This window comes from Miscanthus floridulus, chromosome 10, assembly GCF_019320115.1.
Source record: "Miscanthus floridulus cultivar M001 chromosome 10, ASM1932011v1, whole genome shotgun sequence".
In the NCBI taxonomy this organism is placed as follows: Eukaryota; Viridiplantae; Streptophyta; class Magnoliopsida; order Poales; family Poaceae; genus Miscanthus; species Miscanthus floridulus.
The window spans coordinates 73,083,737-73,105,810 of record NC_089589.1 but is presented as its reverse complement, the minus strand read 5'-3'; the positions used below and the strand labels follow the sequence as shown (position 1 = coordinate 73,105,810).

The window sequence follows — 22,074 nt, the reverse complement described above, 5'->3', positions numbered from 1 at the left end:
ATAAAAGATATGTAAATGACCTTGAGGAGATGACGAAATGATGCAAAGATAAACTATTGTTACACGGCCATGGTTGGTGGCGAGTACAGACAACAAGGCAAAGCTAAACTAAAAGGGAACTTGACAGAGAAAGAAAGGCTGCATCGAAAGGCCCGCGTTTGGCGTGGCAATGTGTAAAATAAAGAGCGTACAATCCTTTTTTTTTTGAACGAAAAAAGAGCATAAAATCCAGAGAGGGTATTTTATCGAAAAAATTAAAAAAAATCTACAAAGGTAGTTTCTGCGTTGATTCATTTCCCACATGTGGGGCCTCCTGTGAGTACTCGGTCCTTGACCTGGCCAAAGTCGTCCTCCGCGTAGTGCAAGAAAACAAGAGGGCTTCAAGTCTTCTATAGTTTGCCTCCTTGTCCTTGCTTGCATCACTGGAGCTCTGTCCAAGTCCAGGTCGCCTAGATCTCCCCAGCGACCTGCCGACCTCCATTGCAATTTGCAGCCTCAGCTGTAAGCAGCTCATCAAAGTATCAAAACACCAAACGGCTTGCTGGCTTGCTGCTGCTTTGCGGTGAACTAGTTCACCAGAGGCAACCGGCCGGCTCCCCAAGACCCCAACCCCAATTGCTGTCGAGGTTAGACTCTCACCTGCTGCTGTCTTGAAGCATAATCTTCCAGTGGTTAGCTTCTCCGAGTTTTTCCTTCTAAGACTTGTCTCAGATTTGAACATCGACAGCCATGCGTTGCCAGTTGAACCCCTTCATTTTTCTCTGAACTTGAGGCTGAGACCCACCAAATGCTCCTTCCTATTATTCTGCATACGTAGTTCTTTCTTTGGACGGTAAATCGTTGTGCAGTTTCGGTTCAGCTGCATTTTATCCATGCAGGATGTAGGATTACAGCATACTGCTAGTGCTCTGAACATTATAAGTCGCTGAATTTGCTTCTACATCTTAACACCAGTCACATCTAGCTTTTTTTGCAGAGTTCAGATCAGACTGTTGGACTTCCAGTGTCAGGCTTCTGTTGTTGAGCACCTCTCAAGCTCCGATCCCTAGCGGCCAGCAGGTATCATCAGGCCCAAATGTTTCCATCTTCATTGATACCCTTCTCTTTGCTAGGAGATATAACGAATTGCCATGTTTATCAAATTTAATCAAGCGATTTTTTTTTCTCACATATCAGAATTCGAGATTTTATCCCCCTACTTGTAGGCAGACATAGCAAATCTGCAAATAGGCATGAGCCAACACTCCTAGATCTTGGAAAAAAACACCAAACCGATAGCTCATTAGATTACAAATATACCTCACCAAAGCATCAGTTTGCATCTTTTTTTCGTAAGTCAAATATCCATTAATCACTTTGTCCAGCCAACTCACTGGACACTAGAACATGAACAGCAACGTATTCAGGTAAATGGTCCTGCCAGAGAACAGGTCCATTATTACAATTTAGACCAATTGCTGCTAATGTATGAGCTACTGAATTACAAGCCCTATGACATTGAGAAACAGAGCTCCGAACAAAATCATACATCATTTTTGCACTTATTTTTCAAAACATAGTGCCTAAAAAAGATCTATCAAAATCTATTCAAGGAATCAGATTGCATCTTTGGTGACAAACAGTATGTCAGAACTTCTGGACTCGAATGTATTTCCAGTTGGTCATGTCATTAAGTATACAGTGTAAATATATCACAAAAGCACACCTATCATTTTTTAGACAATGGAAGAAAGTTTTAGCTTTATCCTCTTCAAGAAGAGGAATCAGTCCACCATTATTACAAGTGCAGCTCTCGCTGCCACTTGAACCATTAGGAATACTAACCTCTTATTACAAAGGGGCTCTGACCTAAGGAACAGCCCCAAGGGCCAGTCTGCATGAACATGACCCTGTTACGGCGTTGCCGCCGAGGAGTGCGCAGGGGAGAACGGAGGAGCAGCTGGGATTGAGAGTTGGAACGCAAGGGATACCGGGGAAATTGCGCGGAGGGTTCGGCGGCGGCGGCCACGGCTGAAACGCCCGTGGACACTGTCGAAGGGAGAACCCACCCGCTCCAGGGAGGTTCTATTTCCTTCGATACCCCCTTGATTACATTCCTAAGTGCAACCTTTATAGTCCAGGTGCACTGTCTAACAAACTCTAGTTGAGATCCTAAAAATCCTCCCTAGTTATTCCCTAATTATTCCTTATTTCCTAAATATGGTGCCTTAGCCACTGCTGGCCGTGGCCCTCCTCATCCTGCGCCTATAGTGGCGACCTATGAAGGAGTCCACAACATTTCCCTCCTCCCCAACAAACAGCTCGTCCGCGAGCTGAAACGCCGGGTAGCGCTCCTTGAAATCAGCGATCGGCTTCCAAGTGGCATCAGCAGGGGAACATCCTGCCCACTGCACCAACAGCTCCCAGCGACCTCGGTTCAGAAGAGCTCGAACCACCCGAGAAGGAGTAGGCACCACAAGACCACGAAGAATGGCCAGTAACGGCATGATTGAAGCAGGCGGATTCATACTTCTTCAGCAAGGCGACGTGAAAGACATCATGTATGCGCGCCTTTGGAGGGAGTTGCAGACGATAAGCGACCGTGCCAAGCCGCTCGATGACTTGATAAGGGCCAAAGTAGCATGGCCCAAGCTTGGAGGGGGAGGCAGCCGTGATGCCCACCGCTGTGCGCTGCTGCAAGCGTAGCAGCACCCATTCACCAACAACAAACTCCACATGGCGACGTTTCTGGTTCTGGTGCTCCCTCATGGTGTCCTGAGCCAAGATGAGACGCTCACGAATCTCAGCCAGGAAGATATCACGGTCGCGGAGCTGGCGATCAATAGCAGCCACATGGACCGCACCTGGCGTGTAAGACATCAGCGCCAGAGGCGGTCTGCCATAGACGACCTCAAACGGTGTAGTCCGAAGGGCAGATTGGTATGAAGTGTTGAAGCAAAATTCTGCCCAAGGAAGCCACTGCAGCCACGAACGGGGCCGATCACTAGCGAGGCACCGCAGATACATGACAATGATGCGGTTAGTTACCTCAGATTGACCATCCGTCTGAGGATGGAAGGCCGAGCAGCGCAAGAGCTTCACCCCAGCCAGCTTGAACAATTCTTCCCAGAAGTGGTGAAGACCGTGTCACGATCACTGACAATCGAACACGGAAAGCCATGGAGCCGGACGATGTTATCGAAGAACGCCCGGGCCACGGATTGTGCGGAGTAGGGGTGGCTCAAGGCCACAAAATGAGCCATCTTGGAGAAGCGGTCGACGACGGTCAAGATGACTGACTTCTCGCCGACTCGCGGAAATCCCTCCACAAAATCCATGGTGATGTCACTCCAGACATGGGTTGGCACAGGCAAGGGCTGAAGAAGGCCTGCCGGGTGGAGATGTTCCGTCTTGTTCCGCTGACAGGCAGCACAGCCGCGTACAAAGTCCCGAACAAGGCGGTGGAGGCGGCTGTTGTAGAACGAAGCTCGCAGCCGGTGAAGAGTCTTCTAGGCACCCTCATGACCGGCCTCATGAGCATCACGGAGCAGCTGTGGCCACAAGCTGGAGCCCTCCAGGATGAAGACACGACTGTTGTAGAGCAGCAGGCCGTCAACAAGCTGCCACCCTGCAGGAGCCGTGCCCGCAGCAAGCTGACGGTACAGCTCCTGAGCCGCTGCATCCTCGTGTAGCTCAGCACGCAGGTTGTCATAGTCGGCGAAGAGGGGCCCGGACAGGGCCAAGACTGCAGCCTCCGCATCACGGTGAGACAGCGCGTCGGCGACGGTGTTGAACTTGCCGGCGCGGTACTCAACTGTGAGGTCATAGCCGAACAGCTTGGAGACCCACGTGTGCTGCAGGATGGTCGTCAGGCGCTGGTCGAGGAGGAACTTGAGACTCCAGTGGTCGATTCGGATGGTGAACGCACGACCCCAGAGGTAAGGTCGCCAATGACGGACAACCTTGACCAGCCCAATCAGCTCACGTTCATATGCTGGGAGCTTGGCATGGTGAGGAGCGACCGGCCGGCTGAAGAAGGCGATGGCGCCGTCGCCTTGGTGCAGCACAGTGCCAAACCCAGCGTCGGACGCATCGCAGTCGACGATGAAACGCTTGGTGAAGTTCGGCAGCTGAAGCAAAGGCGCGGTGACTAGCGCCGCCTTGAGAGCGACGAAGGCAGCTTCCGCGTCGGCCGACCAAGTGAATGCCTCTCGCTTGAGGAGGGCAGTGAGAGGTGCTGCCACGCCGCTGTACCCAGCGATGAATTTCCGGTAATACCCAGTGAGGCCGAGGAACCCTCGCATGGCATGTGCAGTACGCGGGCGCGGCCAAGCTTCCACTGCTGCGACCTTCTCAGCATCCATGGTGACTCCCTCGGCAGAGATGATGTGGCCGAGGTAGGCCACGGACGGTTCGCCGAAGTAGCACTTGGATTGTTTGGCGAAGAGACGATGATCGCACATGGGCTGCAACACCGCTTTGACATGCTGTAAATGTTCAGCCCACGAGGGGCTATAGACTAGGATATCATAAAAAAAAACAAAACAAAGCGACGGATGAACGGCTTCAGCACATCGTTCATGAGCGCCTGAAAAGTCGCCGGTGCGTTGGTGAGGCCGAAGGGCAAGACGAGGAACTCGAAGTGCCCTTGGTGCGTCCGGAAGGCGGTCTTGGCGACATCATCCGGGTGCATGCGCACCTAATGGTACCCACTGCGCAAATCAATCTTGGTGAAGAAGCGGGCACCCCTCAGCTCGTCTAGGAGTTCGTCCACCACTGGGATCAGGAACTTGTCCTTGATGGTGGCGTCGTTGAGAGCGCGGTAGTCGACGCAGAAGTGCCAACTGTCGTCCTGCTTGCGGACCAGGAGCACCGGGGAGGAAAATGGTGAAGTTGACTCCCGGATGATCCCTTGGCCGAGCATGTCCTCGCACTGCTGTTCGATTTCGTCTTTGAGGAGCTGTGGGTACCGATACGGGCGCACCGCCTCCGGTGGAGAGTTCGGCAGGAGATGGATCCTATGGTCGTGGCGGCGTGGTGGTTGTAAACCACGGGGCTCCTCAAAGATGTCGCCGTATGACTGTAGGAGCTCCTCCAACACAGCACGGGAATCGGTGATAGCGCGAGCCGCCAATCCCCTGCTGTTCACGCCGGTCCAGTGGTGAGAGTGGCCGTTGTACCAGAATGACATCGCTAGGGCGCTGAAATCCCAAACGATCGGCCCCAGCATCCGGAGCCACTGGACGCCAAGGACCAAGTCGAAGCCGCCCAAGTCGAGCGCGAAGCAGTTGATGGAGAAGGCCTCGCCACCAATGGTAACTGGTGTAGTGAGACAAACGCCCAGGCTACGCACCCGGTCGCCATTGGCCACCATGACGTTGAGGCCGACGCGTGGGGTGATGGTAAGCCCTAGGCGTTGTGCCAGCGTAGAGTGGATGAATGTGTGCGTGGAACCAGTGTCCACCAACGCTCGTAGCTAGACACCACCCACCGTGACCTACAGCAACATGGAGTCAGCGGAGTTGAGGCCGGTGAGCGCGTGGAGAGATATCTCCACGTCACTGATCTCGCTGAGGGGGTCATCCTCGCTGTCCACCAAGTCCATGAGGAAGACGCCCTTGGCGGCGCACTTGCGCTCCTTGCTGTACGGTTCTAGGCAAAAATAGCATTGTCCATTCTGGCATTTCTCCTGCATCTCTGCCGGTGTGAGGCGACGAAAGCGCGGCCGCGGCCCTTCCGACACTGTGGCGCCAGACGTAGCCGGGGCGGCCAATGTAATGGCACGGCGACCCAAGCTTTTAGGCGCCGCAGAGCTGTTGACAACAGAGGCCTCCGCCTGGCGCTGCTCGAACGCCCGCGCGAGGCTCATGGCCTTCTGAAGATTGGCAGGGTACTACATCTCGACGTCGTGGGCCAATGGCTGCCCCAACCCGCCCGTGTAGAGGTCGATCACCGTCCACGTGGCGAGGTTGTCATAGCACGAGAGCAGGGCCAGGAAGCGCCGCGAATAGTCCTCCACGGTGCTTGTGCGGACCAAGGCCTTGATCTCAGCGATGGAGTTGGTGCGGATCGGCGGCCCAAAGCGGAGGTTGACGAAGTCAATGAACCGTGGCCATGAGACCATACCAAAGTCACGTTGCATCTGGTAGTACCAGTCAGTCGCGGTACCATCGAGGTACAGGGATGCCATCCACACCTTCTCATCTTCTGAAACACGATGGCCATAGAAGAAATTGTCGCACTTGTTGAGCCAAGTCAGTGGATCAGACTCGCCATCGAAGTTTGGAAAGGGGATCTTGGGTGGTCTGTGTGGCTCGCGTGGTCGATCGAGGGCCTGGCCACCACCGTAGGCGAAGTCGCGGTCGTGGTCACGGAAGATGCGCCCGTACTCGCGGCCAGCACCATCAAACCTGTGGCCCGTGCGGTCCTCGTAGCCGCGGTCCTCGTAGTCGCTCCCACGGTAGTCGTCATAGCCGCGCCTGCGGTCGTCGTAGCCGCGACCGTCACAGCCCCGTTCGCCCCAGCTGTAGAAGTCCCGATGCAAGGCACGCGAGTCGAAGCCATGGTCAAACCGCTCCCGCTCGCGGAGGGCGCGCTCACGGAAGGTGGCCCAGGCGCGCTCACACTCGAGGTCGGGCGCGTCGGCGTCCACGTCGTCATGATAGGTGGCGTCGTCGGCACCGTATTCGTCTTCCCCGCTAGCGCCCTTTCCGGAGTCGGGTTTGCCAGTCTCCACACGAGCGAGGCGGGAGGCGTGGGAGTTCAGGCGGTTGTTGATGGTGGTAAGTTGACCCAAAATCCGATCGAGCTTTGCGTCCATGGCCGCAGGATCAGGCACGGTGCCGGACATTGGTGTCGATGCACTGGAAAGGGTCTCTGATACCAAATTGTTACGGCGTTGCCGCCGAGGAGTGCGCAGGGGAGAACGGAGGAGCAGCTAGGCCTTCCATCCTCAGACGGACGGTCAATCTGAGGTAACTAACCGCATCATTGTCATGTATCTGTGGTGCCTCGCTGGTGATCGGCCCAAATTGTTACTGTGTTGCCGCCGATGAGTGCGCAGGGGAGAACGGAGGAGTAGCTGGGATTGAGAGTTGGAACGCAAGGGATACTAGGGCAATTGCGCGGAGGGTTCGTCGGCGGCGGCCACGGCCGAAACGCCCGTGGACACCGTCAAAGGGAGAACCCACCTGCTCCAGGGAGGTTCTATTTCCTTCGATACCCCCTTGATTACATTCCTAAGTGCAACCTTTATAGTACAGGTGCACTGTCTAACAAACTCTAGTTGAGATCCTAAAAATCCTCCCTAGTTATTCCCTAATTATTCCTTATTTCCTAGATATGGTGCCTTAGCCACTGCTGGCCGTGGCCCTCCTCATCCTGCGCCTATAGTGGCGCTGCGGTGCCTCGCTGGTGATCGGCCACGGCTAAAACGCCCGTGGACACCGTCGAAGGGAGAACGCACCCGCTCCAGGGAGGTTCTATTTCCTTTGATACCCCCTTGATTACATTCCTAAGTGCAACCTTTATAGTCCAGGTGCACTGTCTAACAAACTCTAGTTGAGATCCTAAAAATCCTCCCTAGTTATTCCCTAATTATTCCTTATTTCCTAAATATGGTGCCTTAGCCACTGCTGGCCGTGGCCCTCCTCATCCTGCGCGTATAGTGGCAACCTATGAAGGAGTCCACGACAGACCCATATGTAAGTATATCACAAAAGCATACTAATCCTTTTACAGCCCTTGGGAGTACTACATTCTTAAAAAACAAAGGGGCTCCATCCTAACAAACAGCCTGAAGAGCCAGTGTGATTGACACATATGGGAAACACACTTGCAAGTTGTAACACAATAAGTTGGTATTTGGTTTCAGAAATGTGATAGTTCATTTTCACACTCGTTACTCTTTACATTTTGTTTGATTTGTGAAATAAAATCAGTGGATCCATCACTACCTTATCCCCTCACAATATAATGTAACCAAAATTCATTAGATGAACATAAAATATACCACCCTATCTATGCAGTGGTTTCTCAAATCAAACACCTAAGTGACTTATGAAAAAAACTATAAAATACAAAAAGAAAAAAGTTCAAGTTACTCCCTCCAAGTTTTGCCTATGTCTAGATAACCCCTAAACTAAAGTTTGGTTCTTCACAAAATGTACAAAGAGTACATTACACAAGCAGCATGCAAGGAAGAACTAAAACCCTAGATACCCATTCTGTCCCACTAAGTCACACACTCTCCCCTTTTTGGTATTTAAGCACCCAAAAAGTTGAGACACCAAGAAGCTACACTGAGGGTCACGACGAACAACGAGGCATCGGTCTCGTCATCCTTGTGTATGACAGCTATAAGTCTTGTCCTTATTTACTTAGAATAATTATCTAGAGTAGTTGGTGGCTGTGTCAGCCCTTATCTTTATCCCTAGCATCTACTTTAGCATCTCTAGAATATGCTGTAGCTTTCTTAAGGCTCAAGCAAGTTATCCTATATGTATCCCCAACCTGCCATAGTTGTGGTAGGGCTAATGAAATCTGAAATTCAGCCCCAAACCTGTGTTTTGGTTCTAACAATTGGTATCTAGAGCCTAAGTTCATCTGGGTTCTACCCTTACCCCATCCCAATCCATCGCCATGTCTCTCCACTCCTCATCCTCTTCCTCCAACCGTTCCACCACCAATAGCATACGTGCTGCAGCGGCTGCAGTAGCCAGGCGCGAGGAGGCAGCGGCCGAGCGTGCTGCAGCAGCGGAGCGGGCCGCTCGCATCGCCAAGGCGGAGCTTGCTGCGGCGCGAGCGGTTGAAGCCACCCACCAGGCAACAGTAGAGGTGTCGGAGGCTGCAGCAGCAGCGGCTATGCTTCGTGCGGAGGGAGACGCGGGCGAGCAGGAGGACTACGGCGCCCGGGTGGGCACGTCGGATGTAGGAGCGGTGGTTGCTGCGGCTCTGCGCCATGGAGCGGACGCCGAGCGGGCCTAGCCCGATGCGGGTGGCCTAGGCGGACGCGGTGGACGTGAGGCCGGCGACCGCGATGGCTTCGACGACCGATGCGGGCCGCTTCGACGGACGACGCCGCGACTTCGACCGAGGTGCGGGACCTGGGCGGACGGGACGCTGGCGCGCGGAGCCCTCATAGGCGGCGCGCCTCCCTTTCCCCGGACCGGCACCGTGGTCGCCGTGGCCGGCTCGGCTCACCTCCCATCGTGCAGACCATCGTCAAGGACGCCGGCGGCTAATGGCCCATGCTCACCAAGACCAACTGCGCCGAGTGGTCCATGGTGATGAAGGTGAAGATGCAGGCGCGGCGCATGTGGGATGCGGTACGGTACGGCGACGTCGACGTCAACTTCGACGAGGATCGGCGGGCACTGGAGGCGCTTCTTGCTGCTGTTCCGACAGAGATGCACTCCTCCCTCGTGAACAAGCGGACCGCCAAGGACGCCCGGGACACCATCGCCGCGGCACGCATCGGTAGCGACCGCACCTGTAGGTCCACGCTTCAGAAGCTGCATCAGGAGTTGGAGAACCTGGCTTTCAAGCCGGGTGAGGACGTCGATGACTTTGCTCTTCGCCTGAACACCCTGATGCAATAGTTGGCGCGGTACGGCGACAACGACATCGACGAGGAGAGAGCTGTCGCAAAGTTCCTCCGTGTTGTCCCCAAGAAGTACTCGCAGGTCGCCATCATGATCGAGATGTTGCTGGACTTCTCCGAGCTATCGATCGAGGAGGTGACGGGTCGCCTCAAGGCCGTCGACAACCGCGAGCAGCTACCTCTGTCAGAGCCGGTCACCATTGGTGGCAAGCTTCTCTTCACCGAGGAGCAGTGGCTCGCTCGCCAGCGGGAGAGGAAGAAGGGGGAGGCCTTGGGTTCGTCGAGCAGCCGCAAGCGTTGGCCACGCAAGCGGGACAAGGCGCGTGGTGGTGCTCCTGGTGGCGCCAACGGCGAGCGCAAGGCTACCCGCGACGACACCTGCAACAACTGTGGGAGGTCCGGCCACTAGGCCAAGGACTGCCGGCAGGCGAAGCGCGGCGGTCAGGCACACGTCGCGCAAGCACAGGAGGGTGATGAGCCGGCTCTGTTCTTCATACGCGAGAGCATCGAGCCGCACTCCTCTCCCGCCCCGGCTACTGCCGCGCTCCTCCACCTTGACGAGCCGTGGGCTCACGTCTTGCTCGGTAATGGGTTTGGAGGCGACAAGATCGACGGGTGGTACCTCAACACCGGCGCCACCCACCACATGACCGGGCGGTGAGAGTTCTTCTCCGAGCTCGACTCTGACGTTCTAGGCCCTGTCAAGTTCGAGGACGCCTCCACCGTGCAGATCAAGGGCGTCGGCTCTGTCATCTTCACCGCCAAGACCAGCGAGCACCGACTGCTCACCGGTGTCTACTACATCCCCGCGCTGAGGAACTCCATCATCAGCCTGGGACAGCTGGATGAGAACGGCTCGCGCGTGGGGATCGAGCATGGGGTCTTGCGTATCTGTGATCGCCATCGTCGCCTTCTCGTCAAGGTGAACAGAGGCCCCAACTGCCTTTACGTCCTCCATGTTCAGGTGGCGCAGCCCGTGTGTCTTGCAGCCTGCCGCGATGACGACTCCTGGAGGTGGCACGAGTGCTTTTGCACCTCAACTTCGAGGCCCTGAAGCAGCTCGGCAACAAGGAGATGGTGTAGGGCATGCCACGAGTCGAGGACGTGGAGCAGTTCTGCGACACCTGCGTCCTCACCAAGCAGCGGCGGCTCCCCTTTCCCCGTCAGGCGAGCTTCCGCGCCAAGGAGAAGCTAGAGCTCATGCACGGTGACCTCTGCAGCCCCGTGACACCGGCCACACCTGGAGGCCAGTGCTTCTTCCTGCTCCTCATCGACGACGTGTCTCGCTACATATGGGTGGTCCTACTCGACACCAAGGCGGTAGCTGCGGACGCCATCAAGCTGCTGCGGAGAAGGAATGCGGCCGCAAGCTTCGAGTGCTACGCACTCACAACGGCGGCGAGTTCACAGCGGCTGAGTTCGTGGTGTGCTGCGTCGACGAGAGGATCCAGCGCCACTTCTCCGCGCCATACACCCCGCAGCAGAACGGCATCGTTGAGCGCCGCAACTAGACGATGGTGACCACCGCCCACGCCCTCCTCAAGCAGAGAGGGATGTCGGCAATCTACTGGGGGGAGGCGGTGATGACTGCCGTCCATCTCCTAAACCGCTCGCCCACCAAGGCCCTTGACAGCAAAACGTCGTACGAGGCCTGACACAGGCATAAGCCGGTGGTGAGCCACCTCTGTGTCTTCGGCTGTCTCGCCTTCGCCAAAAAGCTCAACCACGTTGGCCAGCTCGACAACCGGAGCACGCCAGGGGTCTTCATCGGCTACGCGGAGGGCGTCAAGGCCTACCGCATCCTCGACCCTGCGACACAGCACGTCCGCATCTCCCGGGACGTCGTGTTCGACGAAGAGCGAGGCTGGGCCTGGGACAAGGCGGTGGACGACGACTCGACTTTGACTCTCAGAGACTTCGTCGTCGACTACGTCCACTTCGAGGGAGCCGGGGGAGCTAGCAGCTCATCTTCACCGAGCTCGTCTACCTCAGCACATGGCTTGCCATCAGCTTCGGCAAGTCCTCGACCACCTGTACCACCGGCTACGCCCCGCTCTCCTACACTGGCTCCTCAATCTTCTGCATCGACGCCCAAACCTCCGAGATCAGCACCAACAACTTCGGTCCGTGACGAGCAGCGCACGGTGGAGTTTGCCACTCCGTTGTCCGACGACGATGATTGTGTCGATGCCTACCACGACGACGAGCCTCTGCGCTACCGCACCTTGGACAACATCTTCGGTGATCAGCCCGTCCCTAGACTGGCGGTGCACGACTTCAAGGCTGAGCTACACCTGGCACACGAGGACGGTGAGCCCCGCTCCTTCGTTGAGGCGGAGGGAGACATGGCATGGCGCGCCGCAATGCAGCAGGCGATGTATGCGGTCGAGCGGAACTGAACGTGGGAGCTAGCGGATCTTCCTGCCAGCCACCGCGCCATCACCCTTAAGTGGGTCTACAAGCTCAAGAAGGATGAGGCCGGGGCGGTGATCAAGCACAAGGCGCGTCTGGTGGCGCGTGGGTTCGTCCAGCAGGAGAGAGTCGACTTCGACGACGCCTTCGCGCCCGTTGCGCGGATGGAGTCTGTCCGTCTCCTCCTCGCACTGGCGGCCCAGGAGGGTTGGCGTGTGCACCGATGGACGTCAAGTCCACCTTCGTCAACGGTGACCTGAAGGAGGAGGTCTACGTCCACCAGCCACTGGGATTCGTCATCCCCGGCAAGGAGAGCAAGGTTCTTCGCCTACGCAAGGCCCTCTACGGCTTGCGGCAGGCACCCCGAGCTTGGAACGCCAAGCTAGACTCCACTCTCAAGCAAATGGGGTTCCAGCAAAGTTCTCATGAGGCTGCAGTCTATCGGCGGGGCAAGGGAGGCAATGCCCTGTTGGTAGGCGTCTACGTCGACGATTTGGCGATCACCGGCACCAAGGAGGCCGAGGTGGAGTCATTCAAGGAGGAGATGAAGGCGACCTTCCAGATGGGCGAATTGGGCCTTCTCTCCTTCTACCTGGGGATCGAGGTCCACCAGGACAGCTCTGGCATCTCCCTTCGCCAGACCGTCTATGCCAAGCGCATCGTCGAGTTGGGCGGGCTCACCGGCTGCAACCCAGTACACACTCCCATGGAGGAGAGGCTGAAGCTGAGTCGCGATAGCATGGCGAAGGAGGTCGACGCCACGCGGTACCGGCGCATTGTGGGCAGCCTTCGCTACCTCGTCCAGACACGGCCGAACCTGACGTTCGCCGTTGGCTACGTCAGTCGGTTCATGCAGCGACCGACGACGGAGCACGAGCAGGCCATCAAGAGGATCCTCCGCTACGTCGCAGGCACTTCCGACTATGGCTTGCACTACCCCGAGGTGTCCCGGTGCGGAGCACTTCATTGGGTACAACGACAGCGACCTCGCCGGCGACATCGACACAAGCAAGAGCACCAGTGGGACGCTATTCATCCTCGGTAAGTGTCTAATCAGCTGGCAGTCGGTCAAGTAGCAAGTGGTGGCTCTGTCCAGTTGCAAGGCGGTACATCGCTGCCACAACCGCTTCGACTCAAGCTCTCTGGTTGGCTCGGCTGCTAGGCGATCTCCTGGGCAGAGACGCACAAGCAGTGGAGCTCAGAGTGGACAGCAAGTCCGCCTTGGCCTTGGCGAAGAACCCCGTCTTCCATGAGCGCAGCAAGCATATCCAAATCAAGTATCACTTCATTAGGAGCTGCTTGGATGAGGGGAGCATCAAGGCTGGCTACATCAACACCCAGGATCAGCTCGCCGACCTTCTCACCAAGTCCCTTGGGCAGGTCAAGTTCCAGGAGCTTCGCGCCAGGATTGGGATGGTTCAAATTCCCAAAAGGCACCACACAAGACTTAGGGGGAGAATGACAGCTATAAGTCTTGTTCTTATCTATTTAGAATAATTATCTAGAGTAGTTGGTGGCTATGTCAGCCCTTATCTTTATCCCTAGTATCTACTTTAACATCTCGAATATGCTGTAGCTTTCTTAAGGCTCAAACAAGCTATCTTATATGTATCCCTAACCTGCCATAGTTGTGGTAGGGCTAATGAAATCTGAAATTCAGCCCCAAACCTGTGTTTTGGTTCTAACAGTGTAGCTGATCAAGAGCCTTGTCGATAGGAGTGCCAACAGATGTACTCTGACTCTGAATGCATTCTCTGCGGTGTGTGTCTCTGTCATAGTCTCTCGCACTCTCTGTGGTGACAGTGGTAGCCTTTGTAGAGATACTAACATGTCTGGAGCAGTAGAGGTACCAGCTTGTATCCATAGCCTGACTCACGGTCTCTAAAGATGTAACAGCTGTAGTACCATGAGACGGAGGAGTCTACAACAACTCGTTCATAGGAACAGAACCAATAATCCTCTGAGTCGCTGAAGATGACCAATTGACTCAAATTGTAGACTACCCGATAGAAAGGGAGTGCACCAAACGGGAGGGAGGCCGAGGAGTCTGCAATCCTGAAGAAACTAGCATCCCCTAAGAAAACACTGACACTGGTAGCACCTGCTAAAATCTCTGCTGCTGAAAGAAAGCTCTCTGACTAGGTTCAACCATCGGTGATGGCTGAACAACTAGTGGATATGAAACTGGAGAACTTAGCTGCGGAGGGGCAAGTCCTGTCTGCTCCTCCCTCATTTCATCTGCTCAAGAAGGGATTTTGTCCTCGAATCAATGATGTCAGAGCCTCCTTATGCCTCTAAGCTCATAGCTGCTGAGCCTCAAACCGGGTCAGCCTGCAGCCTGCTCTTGGTGCATCTGTATAAGCTGTAAGCTAGGCCTGCATCTCAAGCATCTGTCGTTGTATCTCAACAAAAGAATATGGAACAGCTGGAGTAGTAATCGACTGGCTGGTGGTGATCGGCAACAAAGTATCCTCTCTAGCAACACCAGATCCCCTAGCCTCATCATCATGGGCTGGCCTTGGATACAGAGGTGGTGACGAAGGTAACACCTAACATAGTACTCATCATCCTCGTCACTGTCATCACTGGCAAGTGATCCATATAGCCCAGCAAGACTAGCACTAGCCTCAGCCGCTCTCAAAGCAAGATCCTCCACGTCGGCCTAAGCTAACTCCTCTGCCTAGAGCTCTCAGGGCACGGCCTCCACGGTGTTTGTCAGTAGCCACTGGGGCTTGGCCTCTAAGGTCTCCATGCGCAGTGGGAAGCCAATGCATTGAGCCAAAATAAAACAAATAAGGTGATGTGACGACCCAACCCATCAGCTATCCCCTCCTCCCAGTCAGAATGAAGCATGTCCACAATGTCAAACTGAATATACCCCATTACCAATGATAGCAACCACTGCTGAACAACTGTAACGACCTCACCATAGCGTCATAGACTGCTCTAGGAAGCAAAGATTTCTTGAACACAAGAAGGGCAGCTTCTACTAGTGTCAACTCTGTTGGAGTCCTCAAAGAATTAGCATTAAACAACTACTTGAACAACACAGAAATTGTCTCAGCTAGAGGAACTATATCGCCTCCCAAAGCACGATGAGGTGCATAGGCACTAGGGTAACAATGAGTCTCTGTCAGTAGAGGAACCCCCAGAGCAATGGCAATCTCCTGCAGGATCAACCTGTATGAATCCCCACTGAACATGAACTAAATGAACTCTCAATCTCGTGGATCCAAACATTAGCAAAGAAGATCCTAACCCAATCAGTAATATAAAATCAACTGTCCAATGACTACTTGTTAAGCAAGATTACCAAGGGGTGTCTCTTTGGATAGACACCATGTTTCATCAGAGACCAAGAAAGCCTCATAGTGCTCAGATTAAACGTGGTATCAATCAGTTCACCACTGCTGCACTTTGTTAGCATCCATGGCTACCAAGATGATATGCCACAGTGTGCCCCACATGACACACTATCAAAGCAATGAAGCAGACAAAGGTTGAAATATTTGGCTCATGAAAATTGCTTACCTTCAATGATATTAAGAGGCACAATACACTGATGAATCAATTAAAAATAGCAGAAGGTACTTTACAAAAGGATAATTGTTTATTAATACTGTGAGGTTTATTTGACACTTGCTTCCATACATAAACTTAACAAAATGTTTTAATTAACTGCATCATAATTCTGTATGCGCTAATGGGCCAGATTTCTACACCTAATTATAAATATTGAATTCCAAATCAGAAGTCAGGAAACAAATTTGAATCACAACAACAACAACAACAACAACAACAACAACAACAACAACAACAAAACCTTTAAGTCCCAAACAAGTTGGGGTAAGCTAGAGTTGAAACCCAGCAGAAGCAATCAAGGTTCAGGCACGTGAATAGCTGTCTTCCAAGCACTCCTATCTAAGGCTAAGTCTTTGGGTATATTGCATCATTTCAAGTCTCATTTTATTGCCTCTACCCAAGTCAACTTCGGTCTTCTTCTGTCTCTCTTCACGTTACTATCCTGGCTTAGGATTCCACTACGTACCGGTGCCTCTGGAGGTCTCCGTTGGACATGTCCAAACCATCTTAACCGGTGTTGGACAAGCTTTTCTTGAATTGGTGCTACCCCTAATCTATCACGTATATCATCGTTCCGAACTTGATCCCTTCTTGTATGACCGCAAATCCAACGCAACATACGCATTTCCGCGACACTTATCTGTTGAACATGTCGTCTTTTCGTAGGCCAACATTCTGCACCATACAACATAGCAGGTCTAATCGCAGTCCTATAAAACTTGCCTTTTAGCTTCTGTGGTACCCTTTTGTCACATAGGACACCAGATGCTTGCCGCCACTTCATCCACCCTGCTTTGATTCTATGGCTAACATCTTCATCAATATCCCCGTCTCTCTGTAGCATTGATCTTAAATATCGAAAGGTATCCTTCCTAGGCACTACTTGATCTTCCAAACTAACATCTTCCTCCTCCTGAATAGTAGTGCCGAAGTCACATCTCATATACTCAGTTTTAGTTCTACTGAGTCTAAAACCTTTGGACTCCAAAGTCTCCCGTCATAACTCCAGTTTCTGATTCACTCATGTTCGGCTTTCATCAACTAGCACTACATCGTCCGCGAAAAGCATACACCAAGGGATGTCCCCTTATATGTCCCTTGTGACCTCATCCATCACTAAGGCAAATAAATAAGGGCTCAAAGCTGACCCTTGATGTAGTCCTATCCTAATCGGGAAGTCATCCGTGTCTCCATCACTTGTTCGAACTCTAGTCAGAACATTGTTGTACATGTCCTTAATGAGCCCGACGTACTTCGTTGGGACTTTATGTTTGTCCGAAGCCCACCACATAATATTCCTTGGTATTTTATCATAAGCCTTCTTCAAGTCAATAAAAACCATGTGTAGGTCCTTCTTCTTCTCCCTATATCGCTCCATAACTTGTCTTATTAAGAAAATGGCTTCCATGGTTGACCTTCCGGGCATGAAACCAAATTGGTTCATAGAGACCCGCGTTATTGCTCTCAAGCGATGCTCGATAACTCTCTCACATAGCTTCATAGTATGACTCATCAACTTAATTCCCCGGTAATTAGTACAACTTTGAATATCCCCTTTATTCTTGTAGATCGGTACCAATATACTTCTCCTCCACTCATCAGGCATCTTGTTCGATCGAAAAATATTGTTGAACAGCTTGGTTAGCCATACTATAGCTATGTCCCCGAGGCATCTCCACACCTCGATTGGGATACCATTCGGTCCCATCGCCTTACCTCCTTTCATCCTTTTCAATGCCTCTTTGACCTTAGATTCTTGGATTCTTCGCACAAAGCGCCTATTGGTGTCATCAAAAGAGTCATCCAACTAAAGGTTGTGTCCGTATTCTCACCATTGAACAATTTATCAAAATACTCTTGCCATCGACGTCGGATCTCATCCTCCTTCACCAAGAGATGCTCCCTTTCATCCTTAATGCACTTAACTTGGTTGAAGTCCCTTGTCTTTCTCTCACGAACCCTAGCCATCCTATAAATGTCGTTCTCTCCTTCCTTCGTACTCAAACGTTGGTAAAGATCCTCGTACGCTCTACCCTTTGCCACACTTATAGCTCGCTTTGCAGTTTTCTTTGTCACTTTGTACTTCTCTATGTTGTCTACACTCCTGTCATGATACAAGCGTCTATAACACTCTTTCTTCTCCTTAATAGCCCTTTGGACTTCCTCGTTCCACCACCAAGTATCTTTAGCCTCGCCTCCACTTCCTTTGGTTACTCCACACACTTCTGAGGCCACCTTCCGAATGTTGGTTGCCATCTTCTCCCACATGTTGTTTATGTCCTCTTCTTCCTTCCAAGAGCCCTCTTTGATAACCCTTTCCCTGAATACCTCTGACGTCTCCCCTTTCAGTTTCCATCACTTTATTCTTTCAATCTTAGCTTGTTTATCCCTACGGGCACGCACCTGAAAATGAAAGTCTGCCACCAAAAGCTTATGTTGAGAAACAACACACTCCCCTAGTATCACCTTGCAACCCAAGCATGCTCGTTTGTCCTTTCTTCTTGTGAGGACAAAGTCAATCTGGCTATAGTGTTGTCCGCTACTAAAGGTCACTAGATGAGATTCTCTCTTTCTAAAGAAAGTGTTGGCTATCATCAGGTCAAAAGCTACCGCGAAGTCTAGAACTTCCTCCCCCTCCTGATTCCTACTACCATACCCAAAACCTTCATGAACTGCCTCGAAACCTGCGCTTGTAGTATCTACATGCCCATTAAGATCTCCTCCTATAAAAAGCTTAGCACTCTCGTCGAGGCCTACTTGAGGGGCATACGCACTAATTACGTTCAAGACCATATCACCAATGACAAGCTTGACTAAGATAATCCTATCTCCTTGCCTTCTCACTATCACCACACTATTCTTGAGGCTCTTATCAATCAAAACTCCTACTCCATTTCTATTCGCAACTGTCCCTGTATACCAAAGCTTGAAACCTGTATTATCCACCTCCTTCGCCTTCGGACCCTTCTATTTAGTCTCTTGAACGCATAATATATTTACACGCCTCCTAGTCGCGGTATCAACTAATTCTCTTAACTTACCTGTAAGCGACCCTATATTCCAACTGCCTAAACGAATCCTAGTTGATTCGACTAGCTTCCTTACCCTTCGCATCCGTCGAAAATCAAACTAAATATATAGATATACTCCTAAGCATATTTTTCTTGTCCTTCCATTTTGCTTTAGTCTTCTTAATGATAATTACATGGCATAAATTTCAGATCATGCAACTGTGCTTAGTTTCTGCCAATTTCTTTCAATTCTTATTGCAATATGTAACATGATCTACGTTTATGCTGCTCAGCAGAAATGGCGGAGGCCTTACTCCATGTTGTTTCAAAGATTGGTGCCACATTAACAGAGGAAACCACAAAGGCTGTGATAGCCAAGCTATCAGACAAAGTTAAAAATCTGAAGGAATTACCAGAGAAAGTTGAGGAAATAGGGAAAGAATTTAAGATGATGAGTACTGTTGTAAAGCAATTTAGTACACCAGGTCATAGCAATGAGCTCGTTAAAGACTGGATTGGAGAGGTGCGGGATTTGGCCCACCGTGTTGAGGATGTAATGGATAAATATTCATATCATGCTCTTAAATTGAAGGAAGAAAATACCATGAAGAAGTTCTTCTCCAAAGCTTATTATGTCACAGTTTTCAGTGAGATTGCTGACGAGATTATCCAGATAGAGAAGAAAATCGAAAATGTTGTGAAGCGGCGAGATCGGTGGCTGCAGCTGCCTCACCTTATTCCTAATCCACTTGCTGACATTGAAAGAAAACAACCACATAGCAGTTTCCAGGAAGTTGTACAAGATGATATTGTGGGGATTGAAGACAACAGGAGAAAGGTGACTGAATGGCTGGACTCTGACTCTGACAAGCAAGGTAGCACAGTGATTACAGTGTTTGGTATGGGTGGACTGGGAAAAACCACCCTGGTCGCAAATGTGTATGAGCGGGCGAAGGTCAACTTCACCACTCATGCTTGGATTGTTGTGTCTCAGACCTATGGTTTGGTTGATTTGCTGAGAAAAATGCTTAAGAAGATTGGGGACCAAGAGCATTCACAGCTAATGGATTTGGATACCCATGACTTGGAAGTAAAAATAAAAGAAAGGTTATCAGGTGGAAATTGTTTGCTTGTATTAGATGATGTCTGGAATCGAGAAGCATACACTCAGATAATGGGTGTATTCCAGAATCTCCAAGCAAGTAGAGTTATAATCACAACACGACAGGAGCATGTGGCTACACTTGCTGAACCAAGACATCGACTCAAACTCAAACCATTGGAACACAAAGATGCATTTAATCTTTTCTGCAGAAAGGTTTTCTATAACCGCATGGAATGCAAGTGCCCTCAGAACCTTGAAAAGCTGGCTAATGCTATAGTGGATAGATGTCAAGGCCTGCCACTTGCAATTGTATCCATAGGTGGTATGTTGTCTTCACTGCCAGCAACAGAATACGTCTGGAACGAGACATACAACCAACTTCGTGGTGAGCTGGCAAATAATGATCATCTTCGTGCAATTCTAAATCTGAGCTACCATGACACACCTGGAGAACTGAGGAATTGCTTCTTGTATTGTGGTCTGTTCCCAGAGGATCACGAATTTTCACGGGAAAGCCTTGTGCGGCTGTGGGTTGCAGAAGGTTTTGCATTTCCAAAAGAACAAAGCACAGCAGAGGAGGTGGCTGACAGATATCTCAGAGAATTGATTCAAAGAAATATGCTGGAAGTTGTGGAGAATGATGAGCTAGGCAGGGTTAGTACCTGCAAGATGCATGACCTTGTGCGAGACCTGGTGCTTTCTATTGCCAAAGAGGAAAAGTATGGTTCCGCCATTGATTTTTCAAGCATGTCCTACATGGACAAGGATGTTCGTCGCCTGTCGTCATGTGGATGGAAAGACACAAATGCAGTAAAAGCAAAATTCCCACGTCTTCGAACCCTAGTGGCACTTGGAATAATTGCATCACCTTCTCAGTTGTTATCACCAATTTTATCTGAATCCCACTATATTACTGTTCTTGAGCTGCAAGATTCTGAAATAACTGAAGTGCCAGCATCCATAGGAAATCTGTTTAATCTGCGCTACATCGGTCTGCGCCGCACAAGGGTCAAGTCACTTCCAGAGTCTATCGGGAAGCTCTCAAACCTCCTCACCCTGGACATCAAGCAAACAAAAATAGAGAAGTTGCCACGAGGGATTGTCAGGGTCAAGAAGCTGCGGCACCTTCTAGCTGATAGATATGATGATGAGGAGCAGTCAAAGTTCCGGTATTTCATCGGAATGCAAGCACCAAAACAGCTATCCAATTTGGAGGATCTGCAAACTCTTGAGACCGTGGAAGCGAGCAAGGACTTGGCTGAACAGCTAGCGAAACTTACAAAACTACAGAGTGTGTGGATTGACAAAATACATGCTGTTGACTGTGCAAATCTTTTTGCTGCACTTTCCATGATGCCACTTCTTTCTAGCTTGCTACTCTCTGCAAGTGATGAGAACGAGGAACTTTGCCTGCAAGCTCTCAAGCCAGAATCTGATAAACTCCACAGGTTGATAATCAGAGGGTGTTGGGCAGACAAGACATTAGAGTGCCCGATATTTCTTGACCATGGCAGAAATCTGAAGTATCTAGCTATAAGCTGGTGTGGACTTAAGGACGACCCATTCAAGTTGCTTGCTCCATATGTGCCGAACCTAACCTATCTTAGCCTTAACAGAGTGCATAGTGCAAACACCCTAGTTCTTTATGAGGGGTGCTTCCCACAGCTGAAAACGCTTGTCTTGAAGTGCATGCCTGATGTCAGCGAGCTGAAGATCAGCGATCGTGCCCTTCCACAGATTGAAGGTTTATATGTTGTGACACTTCCAAAACTTGACAAGGTCCCCCATGGCATCGAATCCCTTCGCTCTCTGAAGAAGCTATGGCTGTTGGATCTGCACCAGGGCTTCAAAGCTCAGTGGAATATGAACGGAATGCAGCAGAAGATGCAGTATGTTCCAGAGCTCCGCATCTAGAAGTGGGACTTAGGTTCCATATGCGCGGGCATTAATTCATGGCGTATCTACTTGTAACTACTACGCAAATTGTTAAGCCCTCAATAAACCATTGGTTGTTGGCATTGTCAGTTAACCTGCATCTATAATATGTTCTAGATTTGCAATGCTCCAATAAACCCTTAAATTTGTCATTGTTTTGAAGTTGTAGTGTGGTTTTCGGTTTGTAGTTTGATTCCCATGCAAGAACCTGGACCTTGTGTGCTGAATTGCATAATGTAATAAATTATTTATCTTGTGACTAGATTCAATCTCTTCCGGGTCCAATAATTCAGAAACACTGCAAGATAGCGCCATAAAAGTCCTTTGTACAAACAGTTATCTGAAATACAGCACGGAGGGTGCCATAAAATCAGCTTACAGTCGAGCCTAACTCCACAAGAATCCAATGAGAAAACGCAAAAAAGAAATGCTCGGTTTACAGGTGAGGC

General features: G+C 51.2%; 2 protein-coding genes across 8 annotated transcripts; both read left to right on the top strand.

The window, feature by feature from the left end:
• The first annotated feature begins 365 nt into the window (after window positions 1-365).
• Window positions 366-21,889, top strand: LOC136486738 (disease resistance protein RPM1-like). Of its 7 annotated transcripts, none has more exons than XM_066483711.1 (3): window positions 366-626; window positions 977-1,059; window positions 18,882-21,889. In XM_066483711.1, the coding sequence occupies exon 3, from the start codon at window positions 18,884-18,886 to the stop codon at window positions 21,602-21,604; it is 2,721 nt and encodes a 906-aa protein (XP_066339808.1). In that variant the 5' UTR covers window positions 366-626; window positions 977-1,059; window positions 18,882-18,883; the 3' UTR covers window positions 21,605-21,889. The 7 variants fall into 7 exon arrangements, with proteins under 7 accessions (XP_066339808.1, XP_066339809.1, XP_066339810.1 ...); XM_066483712.1 differs by having other exon boundaries at window positions 18,879-21,889; XM_066483713.1 differs by lacking the exon at window positions 366-626 and adding an exon at window positions 656-832.
• On the top strand, window positions 9,228-9,989 carry LOC136488844 (uncharacterized). The gene is made up of 2 exons (XM_066485645.1): window positions 9,228-9,536; window positions 9,579-9,989. The coding sequence occupies exons 1-2, from the start codon at window positions 9,228-9,230 to the stop codon at window positions 9,987-9,989; spliced, it is 720 nt and encodes a 239-aa protein (XP_066341742.1).
• Window positions 21,890-22,074: the final 185 nt, after the last annotated feature.

Excerpts from the sequence above, each read along its gene's own strand:
- LOC136486738 (XM_066483708.1), top strand. The coding sequence starts at position 15,555 with ATGAATCAATTAAAAATAGCAGAAG. Across the intron at positions 15,580-18,878 it reads TCAATTAAAAATAGCAGAAG|CAGAAATGGCGGAGGCCTTA; the intron begins GTACTTTACAAA and ends TATGCTGCTCAG.
- LOC136488844 (XM_066485645.1), top strand. The coding sequence starts at position 9,228 with ATGCTCACCAAGACCAACTGCGCCGAGTGGTCCATGGTGATGAAGGTG. Across the intron at positions 9,537-9,578 it reads CTTTCAAGCCGGGTGAGGAC|TTGGCGCGGTACGGCGACAA; the intron begins GTCGATGACTTT and ends CTGATGCAATAG.